The sequence below is a fragment of the Centroberyx gerrardi genome, chromosome 8 (genome assembly GCF_048128805.1).
Source record: "Centroberyx gerrardi isolate f3 chromosome 8, fCenGer3.hap1.cur.20231027, whole genome shotgun sequence".
Taxonomy (NCBI): Eukaryota; Metazoa; Chordata; class Actinopteri; order Beryciformes; family Berycidae; genus Centroberyx; species Centroberyx gerrardi.
This window is the reverse complement of record NC_136004.1, coordinates 13,036,043-13,051,677: the sequence shown is the minus strand read 5'-3', so window position 1 is coordinate 13,051,677 and position 15,635 is coordinate 13,036,043. Positions and strand designations below refer to the sequence as shown.

The 15,635-nt window shown below is 39.9% G+C and overlaps 1 protein-coding gene across 1 annotated transcript; it reads right to left on the bottom strand.

Annotated features, from left to right (window-relative positions):
* Positions 1-293: 293 nt before the first annotated feature.
* LOC139930630 (guanine deaminase-like) lies at positions 294-15,509 on the bottom strand. Its single transcript, XM_071923856.2, has 12 exons — positions 15,348-15,509; positions 9,156-9,243; positions 4,187-4,292; positions 3,523-3,550; positions 2,733-2,840; positions 2,247-2,354; positions 2,000-2,097; positions 1,612-1,679; positions 1,146-1,292; positions 647-765; positions 514-541; positions 294-376 (listed from the first exon to the last, which is right to left on the bottom strand). Exons 1-12 carry the CDS (start codon positions 15,507-15,509, stop codon positions 294-296), a joined length of 1,143 nt encoding a protein of 380 aa, XP_071779957.2.
* Between the last annotated feature and the right edge of the window lie 126 nt (positions 15,510-15,635).

The following is a 15,635-nucleotide window of genomic DNA, read 5'->3' as shown; positions in this document are numbered from 1 at the left end:
AATTTCATCGTCATAATCAGTGTAGTGGTAGCCACTGAAGTGGTTGATTGGTAAAACAAAAGCAGGTGCTGCTGTCAAAGAGTGTGATAATAACCTGACTTAAATTAAATAAGGACATTAATTACATTTACAGGAATAGACTGAACTGGTGCTGAGTGACTCCAGTCTATGACTTATATAAACTATTATATATTTCAATATCCATATTTCATAACCCTAATTTCAATGTTTATAAATCTTCTTCTCACTGAAATTTGTTTGATTATTAGATCTGCTACTAACATTAAAGGCATTTACTCTACAGTATCTGTTGGCTCAGTGAACGGTACCACCTTCCTCCCGGCCACATACACTTCTACTATGTTGCGGTCATCACCTGCCACAGAGGAAGGAACAGGGGTGAGAAGAGTTGCTAAAAATAAAGGTGATATAAATGGTTGGTGGCACATGATAATATGAAAGGTCTGGGAAAACAAAACAGTTTCAGTGAGCAGCAGAGAAATGGACACTCACCCAAATTCAAGAACTTCTCCAAAAGAATCTGAAATGAAAATGATGACAAATGAGACAGTCGAAAGGTAGAAGGAGGTGTTCTATGAGTGTGGTGCGTGTGTGTGTGTGTGTGTGTGTGTGCACCACTACCTACCTCTGGCCCCTCACACTGGATCAGGTCGATGGGCCCGCCAGGTGCAGCAACATTCACCCTCAGGGCATCAAAGTCTTTGCCCACTTCAAAGTTCCCTGTCTGATCGTCCATGGACAGAGCTGGAGACAAGACAGAGACTCAGAGAAACTGTGGGATTTGCTGCCTTGCTGTAAAACTGCAGTCAGTCACTATTAAAGGTGTCCCTTTCCACAGCTACTGATGTATCGCCTCAGTAGATTGATCACATTTTACATTTAATGCATTTAGAATGAGTGGGTAGAGGTTCAGTGTCTTACTCAAGGACATTTGTTGATGGACCCTTTGGTTAATACAGGGATTGAACCTCGGACCTTTGGACTACAAGATGTTTCTGTAACCACTTAGCCACCCTACATGACTTTTAATGGTAAGTAAATGGGAGAGATTCCTAATAGCAATGGCACTAACAGTAATGATGTGAAGTGATGTTACAGAGTGACTAGCTGGTCTGGTGTCCTACCTTGGCTGCCTCCCAATGTGGCCAGCCTGAAAACCTCCTCAAAGGTGAGTGTGCGGTGGTCTGGGTCCTGGATGGTCAAGACTTTGGATGTGTCCAGGGTTTTCCTCACGGCGTCCAGCATGGAGGCAGAGTAGCCCCCCGCCACGTCTGACGCAGGACCACACACAGGGACCAGAAGGGTGAAAGTCACACAAACACACATACACAAGCACAAGCATTTACATGTGTGTGCCTGTGGACACATAAAACTCCACATGTCCACAAGTCTCCTTAAATTGTTTGCGTTTATAGAACAGGACTGAATAAAGGAGATCCTGCACCAAACAGTATGGCTGGATGTGTGAATGTTACGATCTTCACTGAAATGTAGTGTGTTACCATGGTCCCATTTAATAATAATAATGATAATAATACTTTGAGAGCTTATGGCTTTATTTTCTGTTCATATATCCTAATATGTTCCCACCTGTTCCCAGCCCCAGTTTCACTTTATGTCTCAAAACCTTACGGACGTTCAACATCCCACTGCACAACCTGGAGAGAGAGAGAGAGAGAGAGAGAGAGAGAGAGAGAGAGAGAGAGAGAGAGAGAGAGAGAGAGAGGGAGGGAGTGAGACATTGTGGGAGATAGGCTTTTTTTGTTTTTCATGATTTATAGATTTTTGCATTCAGAGCTTTAACATGCTATATTACATTATAGAGGTGTTATATATTTAGCTTTTTTCTGATAAAACTTTTCGGATGTAAAATCAGTACATGGGCCTGTGTTCATGGCGTTTGGTCACATATATACAGTATATATATTATATGTACAGAGAAACTATCAGTATAGGTTTTAGAGTAACAGAGACTTACGAGATGTTGGAGTTGGGACAGTGAGACAAGGAGGCTCCTGTCTCTCTGAACTGGATCAACTCTTCATCACTGAGGTGACAGCCATGGGCCATCACTGTCTGTGAATCATCATCATCATCATCGTCATCATGAACAACAATATCAACCATGTTCACCTTGCAGGAATGTGTGTGTGCATGCAAGCATTTATACTTTTGTACAAACGTGCATCAGTGTGTGTGCATGCATGAATGTGATGTGTCCTAACCTTGTCAGTGAGCAGGTTGTATTTGTTACAGACATCTGTGTAGGACTCTGATTCAGGAAACAGCTCCTTGACCAGTTTCAACTCCCCAGTGGTCTCACTGATGTGGCTCTGGGGAAAACAAACACAGTGGCATGTTAGACACTGGGTCACTTCATAGGTCACAGATCTTTGAGCGCTACTTGAATGCATAAATCAGCAAATGGCATTTACTGTTTGTGATCAGATAATTGGAGGTTTATGGGAATCTAGAAAAGTTAAGTATGACTATAACCTCTGAGGAAACATAGCATGGAACATGAGAGATAAATACTGGAGTGAAGCTAAAAGTGAAGCTGACTAATGCTATATACCAAATGCCACACTACCATCTTTTCTTCTATGGCAAAGTTTTCTGTATTTCAAAAACCATAGGTCCAACACTGTATGATCTCCTTGGCAACAGTCCCTTGATGATATTACCTTGTTGGAATGCCATCAAGAACTCACCTGAATGTGCAGGTTGTTATTCTTGGCAATTGTTCCCAGTTGCCCTAGCAAGGCTTCTGAGCAGAACCGAGCAGAGCGGGGAGTCACCACTGGCTTCACTAGAGGGTACTGCCAGAACAAAACCAAAACAAGCAACAGTAAACATATTGTGACCCATGAATGATGCAGTCACCCTCATGGCTAATCAATAACAAATATGTCACTTTGTTTTGACCTGTAATTCTAGTATCCATGGGCAGTATAGTGGCTCGGTGGTTCGCACTGTCGCCTCACAGCAAGAAAGACTCGGGTTCAACTCCTGGCCCCGGTCCTTTCTGTGTGGAGTTTGCATGTTCTCCCCGTGTTTGTGTGGGTTTCCTCCCACGTCAGGATTGGAGACACTAAATGGCCCATAGGTGTGAGTGTGTGTGAGTGTCTGTCTATCTGTGTTTGTCCTATGATGGACTGGTAACCTGTTCAGGATGTTTCCCTGCCTTCTGCCCAATTCATGCTAGGATAGCCCCCCAGTGAGTCTAGGAGTAAGGAGTAAGCAAGTAAAGACAATGAATGAATGAATTCATGAATGAATATTCTAGAATATTCTAGCCAATCAGTGTAATTTTGAGAATGCTGGAGCTCAGCGATGAGATGCATCATTAGCCAAAGTTTTGTCAAATTGCATGTGACACATGGACAAACAAACAATGTAAAAAATGATCAACATGTATGGATTATAACTTTATAAAAATGTTTATAAACTGTTGTCACTGAGTGGCAGATTGGTAAAGGCTTCATAGACCAAGAATCTTACCTTCTTGTTCAAGAGCTCTGCAATGAACCTTGAGGGCACAAAATAATAATTATAAACAAACTCCACAACTGGGTCTGCCCCATAAAAAACGTAAAATACCGACAGCATTTACAACAATCAAAACTTCCATTAAAACTAGGTCACCAATCTATTTATGAAGGGATTGTCTGCAGGGACTCAAGGTTGGAAAGAGGTTTACTGCAGGTTCTATGTATAAAATGGATCTGCACACAGTTTTCTCAACAATGCTTATGAGAGGCAAACTTCACTTCATCAGATGCACATTCTCTGCAATGTGCATATGCATATTTAAAAGGGAAATGCATGTGAGGTGTGTTGGATAGTGAAGGTAGGCTAACAGTAAAGGCAGGCTAGTGCAAAAAAATGTTTGCCATTGTCTTTTCACTCCAGTGTAGGCCACTTTATAAGGCCCAGAACTCTACTGTTGAGTGATCTACTGTTAATGTGATGAAAGAGTTACAGAGATGTTTTGGAAGGCAACAAATAAGATTTATATTCTGTTTGGAACTGTTTGAGCCACCATTGATTTCAATGTAATTTCACCATATCACCTATACACATTGAGACTACACATGCACAAAGCTATTCCAATCCACTGATACCCAAGGATATGCTAAAGATATAGTCTATAGTTGATACCCACCGACAGGTTTCCTCCTCTGACTCCTGCCTGGTCTCTTTGTAATGTTTCACAGCATTGTTCCTGTCCATACACACCTTGCCCACCAAGGCACGCTGTCCAAAGTCATCTACAACAACAATAAAGATAACTGAGGGAGCTTTATTGGTGAGATAATCATTTGGTGTTGGCAAGTACATGTGTACTGGCACAATATTCAGTTGCATGGTACAGGTTACAGTATAGTAAGTAAGTAAGTAGTTTATTTATATAGCAGCTTTCACAGAGCAAAGTCACAAAGTGCTTCACAAGAGTTAAATAGTTACAATAAGACCAGAAAACAGTAAGAAACAGTAAGACATAAAAACACACAGAGGCTAAACAAAGGCCAGTCTGAACAGATGAGTCTTTAGCTGCTTTTTGAAAGCGTCAACAGAGTCAGAGCCTTAAAGTTAATGGTGAGTATAAAATCTGCTCTCCTTCCAAATATAACACAGACTCTGAACTGGGACACTACTCTAAAAACAGAGGGAGGAATTCTTGGCGTATGCTATATCATGTGTGACTGTGCTAGGTTCTGGAGGACGGGGAGTGGGGTGACATATGGAATATAATATAAGGTCAGAAATAAGTACCATGGTCATAAACGTGGGGCTGAAGAGCTTAACAATGTTGAAAATCAAAACAAAACAAAACTTAAAACCTCAAGTTCAAGCTAATTTATTTATATAGCCCTTCATCACAAGCATGTTTCAAAAGACTTTATAGAGAATGAGCCTACACCTACACCTCACTTCCTTAAAGATCACATAAAACAAGTTCATGAAATCCTCCAGTACCAATAACTGCTTGATGATGATACTGTTTTGGAAAGAGTAAGCCCTTTTTCTACACATACTTTTTATATCATTGAGTGCTCACTGACATGCAGAGTGTCACAGTAATTCAATACTTCATACTTTATTCCTATGTAGGGTCAAAGGTCAGATCATTATTATTCCATAATGAACCAGCAGCCTTTGCCCTATAACAAACCTTATCAACCTTTATCTTTATGACGTCAGCTGTGTTGATGTCAGCCTGTCCTTCATATATAGCATACCATTTGCATGTCAGTTCCTCAACTTTAGCTTTGGCCAAACCACGCTGTCACTCACAAGTCACATACACAGAGCCTTATATACACAAATACACACAGACAGACACACACACATACCATGCACACATCACATACACCTATCCACACACACACACACACACACACACACACCACCCGAACAGACTCTCATACACATGCAGACATGAAGTCAGCATCTCCCTATCAGCCCAGATACACAGTTTACCATCTATATTTGCTCCTGTCCTAGTGCAGTATGCCTGCCAAGCCTCTGCTAAATGTATGGACCAATAAATATATGTGTATGTGTTTCCTCATGACATGAAACGTTTTATGCACATGCAGCGGATGGACAAACAGCGCATCAAAATGTATCTTGTTACAAATTATATGTACTATTTCAAAAAATATGCTTAGTGGTCACTTTGTTAGATACACCTCTCCATTAGGCCAAATGGTTCCCTCTTCCAGACAGTGAGCCGTGTATTACGTAATAAAGAATAAGTAAAGCATGCAGACAGGGGCGATAGGTTCAGCTACTGTGTGACTAAATGTTATAATTGGCAAGATGCGTGTTTTAAGTGACTTTGAACATGGTATGATGGTTGGCGTCGGATCCGGTACATTCCAGCATCTCAGAAAGGGCCGACCCTCTGGGATTTTGTCTAGTGTTTACCAAGGATGGTGCAATGAACAAAACACATCCAATCAGCTGCAGTCCTGAGAGTGAAAACACCTCATTGATGAGAGAGGTCAGAGGAGAATGGCAAGACTCGTTAAAGCTAACAGGCGGGCCACAAGTATGCAAAAAACAGCCTACAGTGATGTGCAGTAGGAAAGCACGACTTGCCGAACCTTGAAGCAGATGGGCTACAGCACAGCCGGCTTCCACTCCTGTCAGCTAAAAACATAGTCACCAAAATAACTGAAGAGTTAGAAATTGCCACATGGTCTAAGGAATCCTGGTTTCTGTTGCAACATGCTAATGGGATGATCTATGATGCTATCTAGTCAAAATGAACCAAGATCCCTGTGGAACGTTTCCAGCACCTTGTTGAATCCATGCCTCAAAGAATTCAGGCTGTTCTGGAGGCAGAAGGCAGAGGAGGATCAGAATTTGGCATAAACAGCGTGAATCCATGGCTCCATCCTGTCTGTTGTCAACAGTACAGGATGGTAGTGGTGTAATGGTGTGGAGAATTTTTTCAGTCTACACTTTGTCAAATGGAAACTTTCAGCAGGATGATGTGCCATCCTCCCAAGACAGGTCCAGGAACATGACAGTGACGTTAGTTTACTCCACTGGCCTGCACAGTCCCCAGATCTCAATCAGCACCTTTGGAATATGATATTCACAGTATGAATGTGCCACCAAACAATCTGCAGGAACTGTGTGATGCTATCTAGTCAAAATGAACCAAGATCCCTGTGGAACGTTTCCAGCACCTTGTTGAATCCATGCCTCAAAGAATTCAGGCTGTTCTGGAGGCAAAAGAGGTGTGCTTAATAAAGTGACCTCTGAGTGTATATGGTAAGGTAAATGTAGGAAAAAATGTGCACATTCCCCAAGGTACAGCTGGTAAATGTGCACATTCCCCAAGGTACAGCTGGTAAATGTGCACATTTGAGTGTCACAGTAGCGCAAGGCTCTCTCACAGTCCTGTCTCTATGTTTTGTTATGGGTACGACTCTTTACTTTTGGTAGGCAGGTAAGACGTTGCTGTGTTGAAGCCTATGTATTGATGTAGTCTGGACAAGAAATTGATACCTGATTGATTTTATATTTTAGCCCAATGGTGGATGCACTAGCCTGCACAACTCATGTCCATACATGTGTAAAAAGATGTGGATGTGCAAAACATGATTGCCTCTCAAACAGGCCTGCGATTTTAAAGAATCTAGCGTAACATACCTCCATGAGGTCAATCACCTGTTAATAAAGCTCTACAACAATACTTTTCAGTCAATATCCTAATCTGATTAAATTCATCAAATGACCCTCAGGTGCAGAACTGTAGCGTTGGACAGTGCACACAATTTGCAATCACCATGTTACAGATACAGTATGTGGTCAGCAGGGCACTCAGGGACTGTGAGAGCCTTGTGCTACTGTGATTAGCGTTTTCAAGTCACATTAACCAGGAAATGTACACATCTGTGACACTTACCTTGGGAAATGTGTACATTTACAAACTCTGTGGTTAATGTGCACAATTATTGGTAAATGTATATATTTACCACAGAGTTGGTAAATAGATACCTTTACCATTTTTCGACATTTACTGAGCTCATGTCATGGTATTCGCCACAGTCACAAACAAGTAAATACCCAGCTAGCAATTTTAGGTTCCAAAAACGTTCCCCCAACATTCCCATTAGGTTATGAAAACGTTACTTAGGAATGTTCTGATAACGTTTTTAGTGGAAAGTTTTTAAAGTGTTCCCAGAATGCTCTTTCCCGAGTTAGAACGTTATTTGAACATGTTATAAAAACGTAACATAACAACATTCCTATAACGTTCTGACACAACATTCCTATAACATTCTGACGCATAATTAAAATCCAAGTATGATATCATATGTTATAAGTATGATGTCATAAGTATTTCTGTAACATTGCAGGAATGTTCTGTAAAAAACATTCTGTATCCTTTGCCCTAGACAACGTTCTCAAAACATTCTCAGAATGTTGCAGGCAGAACGTTCCACCTTTGTTACCGTGTAACGTTGCAGGAACGTTCTGGATAAAACATGCTGTAATCTGTGCCCTAGACAACGTTCTCAAAACATTCTCAGAATGTTGCAATCAGAACGTTCCACCTTTGTTAAAATGTACCATTGCAGGAACGTTCTTTGATATAATAAACATTCTCAAAACGTTTTGTGAACATTGCAATCAAAACGTTGCTCCTGTAACATTGTCAGAACTTATGGGGAACGTTATGGGAACGTTCTGTTCTAGCTACCCATGTGTCACATTCAGGGCTGCTGCTATGCTTATAGCAGCGATTATAAAGCTTCTACACAAGATAGAATTGCTGATTTACATCTAAGGACATTTTATTCACCCTCTATCACTCAGTATGTTGTATAGGCCTAAATACTTTTCTGCTAAACCATGCATATTCAAACTCTGTGGTGAATATGATGCCACTTACAACACACTTACATTACTGATATTTCCTTCATTTATCTGGGGCAGTTTGACGGAGACATGCTTTCTGTTTTTTTTCAGAAAGCTTTTACCAGCCTGGGATTTGAACAGGCAACTTCCATGTTAACAAAGGTGGAACGTTCTGACCACAACATTCTGAGAATGTTTTGAGAACGTTGTCTAGGGCACAGGTTACAGAATGTTTTTTACAGAACGTTCCTGCAATGTTAACAAAGGTGGAACGTTCCGATTGCAACATTCTGAGAATGTTTTGAAAACGTTGTCTAGGACACAGATTACAGCATGTTTTATCCAGAACGTTCCAGAACGTACAAGACTACCACCACCCTGGCTCTCCTAATCCATTTTATTATGGCCCATAATAAGACTGTCTCATTAGCATGTGCCAGTACCAACAAATGGATTAAGGCTTCTCACAAACTGGATACAGCAGGTGACTCAGTTTTTATGTATGACAACCTCCAGTAGACCAGGGTTTCTCAACTTCCAACACGTGACAGATAGTTAAACAGTGAGGGGTCCATGCTTTAAAATATAAAGATTAGATTAGATTATAAAGAAAGTCAAAAGGTGTGTGTGTGTGTGTGTGTGTGAGAGAGAGAGAGAGAGAGCGAGAGAGAAAGAGAGAGAGAGAGAGAGAGAGAGAGAGAGAGAGAGAGAGAGAGAGAGAGAGAGAGAGAGAGAGACGTGGGATTCCTTACTTGCAATCTGGCCCAACAGGAGAGAGGCATCTGTGTGTATGGTAGCAAAGTAACATGCAGTGGTTGTTCCATTCATCAGAGTCCTTTTCTGAAATACAAAGAGATCACATTACAGGATTAAGGCCCCATTCACACAGTCTTCTTCTGTCTATACATTGTTATACCACTGTATTGTTCACACCCATCTCAAACCACAGACCGTGTGACAATGAAGAGGGATTTTACTGAATTTTCCACTCCGGACACAATAACTTGTAATCCAGAAATATGATGTCTCCTTCCATCGTTATGCCGATGACACACAACTATATCTGCCTGTGAAACCAAACAACCCTGCTAGCCTTGTAACTCGCTATCAGAGCCTCACTGATATCAAGTGCTGGATGTCTCAGAACCTTTTGCATCTAAATGAGAGCAAGTGTGATGTTGGATAGTTTGACCACCAGACATGATGAGTTTGGTTCAGGATGGATTTTGACGTTTGAGGCACAAGTAAAGAATGTTGTGTGGTCGTGTTTTTTTCCCCAATTCAGAAATTCTAGCTGTTTTGAGAAATATATAGCTTTTATTTCCTCTCAATTGTACTATTGTAACATTTGCATTTGGTTCAGAGTGCAGCTGCTTAACAGGCATTAAGAGAAGAGAACACATTACCCTGATTCCCTGCACTAGCTTCCTGTACAATTGAGAACTGATTTTAAGACTTTATTGATCACCTACAAACCAATACATGGTTTAGCCCCACCCACCATTTCCAAGCTTATACAGTATACCCTCAGGGAGGGACGTAGCTAGGAACTCCGGGCCCCCTGAAAGAATATTGTTCTTGGCCCCCTTTTGTTTTCTTTTATAAAATAAATGTATTTTTAATATAAAGGGCATATTTAATGCAGTGAATTAATACTCAGCTTGAATATAGAGGGCAAATCCATTTTCCTCACTGCTCAATCTGTCTTCTCCTTCCTTTTACACATGCCACTCTCTTCTGGCTCTTCAAATGACTAACAGCATAATGCTGAAATACTTCTGGTACCAAATCAAGACAAGAGAGATCATTCCACATCAATGTAATTGGCAGGTTGTTAACTAACAACCCAAAAACTCACAAACAAACCCACACAGCCAACAATTTAAGTCCTCAATTTCATCTTCAGTAACATTGGATTATAAATTGAACTATCTCTATATTCATGATTCATGACTCAGATGAATAACTACTGAAAAAGAAATCCAGCAGGAGACATCAGGGTCTGCAGGAGATCCTACAGTGCATTAGGGATTTTTCACTTGTATCTTGCTTTTGCATGTCGGCTCAAAACTCAAATTCATGTTTTAAAGAGTAATTGATCTACAACTGGCTATTAATATTGACATTAACAGCTAATTACGGTGTAACTAGTTTGTATGGGGTACTAATAAAATAACAATGCTGTAGTTACAGGGTAACAAAACAAGAATTCTGGGAATTAAGTGGTAACAATTTTGTAATTATGAGAGATTTATAAGGTAGTTATGATGTAACTATTTTTGTAATTACTGCATACCTAAAAAAATAATTACAGGGTACAATAACGTAATTAGGGGGGACAAAACAAATGTTATCGGTGCTTGTTCCCTGTAGTTATGGAGTCAGTATTTAGAATTAATTGTTTTATAAAAGGATTATGAAGGTTTTATTTTACATTTTATATTATAAAATTTACATATTTGATATTTAATCTCACCATACTGTATATTACATTCAATAAAGCTCTTGTATGTTCAGTTAAGTCTGTTACTGTGTGTTGAAATTCCATATTTTTTGTGTATGCTATATTGTTACAGAAATGTCACCAAGCTGTCTGTGTTTGTGTTCAGGTCAATTGATCCTTTATGACACTGACATTCTAAATTCTCTGAACTCATGCATTGCACACTGCATTCTGTCCAGCTGCATTATGATTCATCAGATGAAGCTCAGGCCCCAGTAAACTTTGATGACAGAGATGTCCCACTTCGTACATGGTTTATAAACCACACATGATTAAAAACACATAACTGAATATTTGGAATTTGTATTAAGATACCGTATTTTATTTTATTTTATTTTTTTTAATTGCTAATTCCTATTGCACTTTCACTGTTTTAAGCCACAAGTTAGCTCACTCTAATCTTACTACTACCTACTACCACTATTACTACTATATATTACTATTACCTACTACTACCTACTATCATATCTATGGGGATAGTTTCTTTTTTCCAGAACAACCTGCATCAGCCCATGTAGTTAATAGAAACATGGGTAGCACTTTACAATGGCCTTTTCCCAGTGAATAAACCTTTAAGCACCGATAACATTTATTTTGTCCCCTAATTACGTTACTGTATCCTGTAATTATTTTTTAATTAAGTATGCAGTAATTACAAAAATAGTTACACCATAACTACCTTATAAATCTTTCATAATTACAAAATTGTTACCCCTTAATTCCCGGACTTCTTGTTACCCTGTAACTATATGGAGCTTTTTTCCTATCTTTAATCAAGAGCGTGGTCTTTCAATTTGAGAGCATGATTTATTGATTTCACGTTCAGATTTTGTAATGCTTTCCCTCAAACCCTGTCCTCGCACTCAAATATCTCCTGCTTGCACTTAGATTTGCTCTGCTTCTGCTCAAACTGTATGCTTGCACTCAGATATAATGTTGCTTGCACACAGATTTCCTGCGCTCCAGCTTCAGCCCTTCTCCTCGCACTCAGGCTGCTTCTGTGCGCTGGTGAAACGTCTGCTCTCGGATTTCTGCTCTGCTCTCGGATTTCTGCTCTGCTCTCGGATTTTTTGTGCAACAACCCTGTCAAAATTCCCCAACCAATAGAATGCCAGGTGTAGTGTCGACCAATGAAATGATCCCTGCCTCGTTGCGGGTGCGTTCGCTTAACTTCTTAGAGCGTCCCGTACGGGCGGTTACTGTTTAACTGGGTTCATCCACTCCCGCCCTCCGGGGCTTTATTAAATACGACTTTTGGAATAAAAGGACAGTTAATGTATATACCAGCGCCTGTACTTTTTCTTTTACTATAATAGCTACATAAAATAGTAGCCGTATAGCACACCGGCCTCCCGTCAGTGTGCTAGAGGGGAAAACGACGTCACCTTCATGACTCAGGAGCGGGAGTCTCGCGGATCACTGGCCAATATGGACCGCCAAAGTCAAGGACCTCAAGTAAGTTTTTTATTTTAATGGTGCTATTACTTCCTTCAAATTGAATTGGTTAAGTCATATTTGCGGCATAAGAATACATCCATGATAATATGCTTGGCTTTCAAGTGTTGTATGTTATGGGAACATTGTTGCTAGGCAACTAACAACAAAATGGACGCCGCCGTGTTTCATTTTTTTCCTGTATTTTAGTGTTTAGGAATGGGAAAAGTACCAACAGCAAAAGTAACCAGCTAACACATTAAGACAGTAGAAAACAAAAGTAAATTCAATGAGCAACTACATTTTAAAAACGCAGTTGGTGTGTTGTGTATATATCCTTCTCTTCAAATGATGTTTACCGTTGCTGTGTCAAAGTCTGCTCTATCAGAAAGGTTTCACATATTGGAAATACGGTAAACACGTCCCCACTTGCAGGTATCATATTCATATCTGTAACATATCTACAGTTAAATCAGTTACATTGCAGACATTAAGCACTAGCTTTCCAGTTGAACAATGAGGGGTCTGTTACTGTTAAAGCTGAGGAAATCCTTAAATTGTGTCACAGATATTATTCCAATTTATTCCAATCTCAGTTAATGCTACAGCGTGATTACTGGAGATTGAGATACACATTTAGCTACTCATAATTTCTCTGGGTTTGACTGGGTTTATAAGCATTAATTAATGGCTTCATTAATTTTTAATAAATCATTTACTAATGCTTTGAAAATCATTTAGAAGTCATTAATAGGCAATGTAACTGATTTAATTGTAGATATGTTACAGATATGAATATGATACCTGCAAGTGGGGACGTGTTTACCGTATTTCCAATATGTGAAACCTTTCTGATAGAGCAGACTTTGACACAGCAACGGTGAAACACGGCAGCGTCCATTTTGTTGTTGGTTGCCTAGCAACAATGTTCCCATAACATACAACACTTGAAAGCCAAGCATATTATCATGGATGTATTCTTATGCCGCAAATATGACTTAACCAATTCAATTTGAAGGAAGTAATAGCACCATTAAAATAAAAAACTTACTTGAGGTCCTTGACTTTGGCGGTCCATATTGGCCAGTGATCCGCGAGACTCCCGCTCCTGAGTCATGAAGGTGACGTCGTTTTCCCCTCTAGCACACTGACGGGAGGCCGGTGTGCCGGTTAACTGTCCTTTTATTCCAAAAGTCGTATTTAATAAAGCCCCGGAGGGCGAGAGTGGATGAACCCAGTTAAACAGTAACCGCCCGTACGGGACGCTCTAAGAAGTAAAGCGAACGCACCCGCAACGAGGCAGGGATCATTTCATTGGTCAACACTACACCTGGCATTCTATTGGTTGGGGAATTTTGACAGGGTTGTTGCACAAAAAATCCGAGAGCAGAGCAGAAATCCGAGAGCAGAGCAGAAATCCGAGAGCAGACGTTTCACGAGCGCACAGAAGCAGCCTGAGTGCGAGGAGAAGGGCTGAAGCTGGAGCGCAGGAAATCTGTGTGCAAGCAACATTATATCTGAGTGCAAGCATACAGTTTGAGCAGAAGCAGAGCAAATCTAAGTGCAAGCAGGAGATATTTGAGTGCGAGGACAGGGAAACGTGAAATCAATAAATCATGCTCTCAAATTGAAAGACCACGCTCTTGAATAAAGATAGGAAAAAATCTCCATACCTTGGAGGGTTCATCTTTAAAGGATAAGGCTGGTGTTTTTTAATGCATTGCTTACCGTCAACAAATCCTATGAAAATAACAAAATCAGCAATGATTTTGTTTTGCCAGCAAGTCTTGTCCATGTAGCCGGTGCCCAATGCAGCCATGTCCCAGCAGCCATAGAACTCCATTGTATTAAAAAAACAATTAAAAACACGTCAAAGAGCCATGCCACTGCTCTGGGCAGCATATTTCATCATCACGACTTTTTCCTCAAACAACTTAATAAGCCGGCTGTAAAGACGTTTGTGATCTCAGGAAAGTAGTTCCGTAGCACCGAAAATAGTTCCCGGCGTAATGAAGAATTTGTTCCCATTTGAATTTGATTTGGTAATAACTACAACAGCCTGACTTTTCGTGGTAACAGTTAACGATTTTTAAAATTGAAACTATGTCTTTGTGAGCTGTATTTCAAGGTTTTTAGTTTACAATTGGAGCCAATGACTTCCGGGTTGACGGCTAAAAACGGTACGTGGGAAGTCAGAAAGTAACGGGAGTAGAGCAAACGCATTGTTGATTTTGTTATTTTCATAGGATTTGTTGACGGTAAGCAATGCATTAAAAAAAAACGGCCTTATCCTTTAAGCAATGAATGTGAAAAATATGGGTTTAAGTAAGTATTTTTACAAACTTGTCTTCTCTTGACTTTTTATTATTATATATAACATTATTGTTCTTCTCCATTAGTCTTATATTGCCTTCTCGACTTTTATTTATTCTATACTATTGTTTTTATCGTTTTTACTGTGGTATCTGCTCTCATATTGTTTCCAGTGTTTTCCTTTTCCCTGCTGCTTTACTTATAGCACCTTATAAATAATTATTTTAGAAAAGTGCACATAAATAAAGTTTATTATTATTACTATTACGTTATTATTATTATTATCACCAGCTCATGGTACTATTATTGTTCCCATGCCAGTGACCATAGTGGCACCAACAGCATTACAATGAAACTATAGTGATTAACTGGCAGTGAACTAGTAATAAAATGGCAGTAACAAATGTAGAATATGCATCTATAATAAAAAATATGCATGAGTATCTATGACCGACTGTTAGCTATATGGTCTATTGAATAAAAAAAATAAAAAAAATATTACAACAAGTGCAGTAGACTGGATGACACACCACCATAAAACCCTCTATAAACCAGTAGAAAAAGTGGGTTTACACACCTGGCTTCTAAGAGACCTTTAGCCAAAGGAAGAATGTGCATGTCGTCTACTAGTTATAGAAGTAGAGTGCCAAAGTTACATCTGATGATGCTGCCTCATCCACTGTCACTAACTCACCACGACTCGTGTGTAGACCCTGTGGGCAAACTCCAAGTCCTTGAAGTGTGACTCTACAGGAAAGGTGTAGGTGTTGAGCCACTGCAGTAAGGGCAAGTCCAAGGCTGTGCCAGCGTAGCTGTACTGGGATGCATGGATGTGTGTGTCCACCATTCCTGGCATGAAGAACTCACTGCAGTGTGGCAAGTCATGAAAATGGTTTTAAAATAACTGTTTCTTATGGCCTATTTAAGAAATGAGCTGTGTATTAAGATAAACAGACAAGTATGCACACTTTATATTAGGTAA

What these genes read in the sequence shown, in the direction of transcription:
- LOC139930630 (XM_071923856.2), bottom strand. Translation starts at nt 15,509, where the DNA reads ATGCCAGGAATGGTGGACACACACATCCATGCATCCCAGTACAGCTAC. An exon ending in TCAGAGGAGGAAACCTGTCG is followed by an intron (nt 3,551 to 4,186) that starts GTGGGTATCAAC and finishes TGTGCCCTCAAG; the next exon opens with GTTCATTGCAGAGCTCTTGA. An exon ending in GAAACTGGGGCTGGGAACAG is followed by an intron (nt 1,293 to 1,611) that starts GTGGGAACATAT and finishes GTCCTGCGTCAG; the next exon opens with ACGTGGCGGGGGGCTACTCT.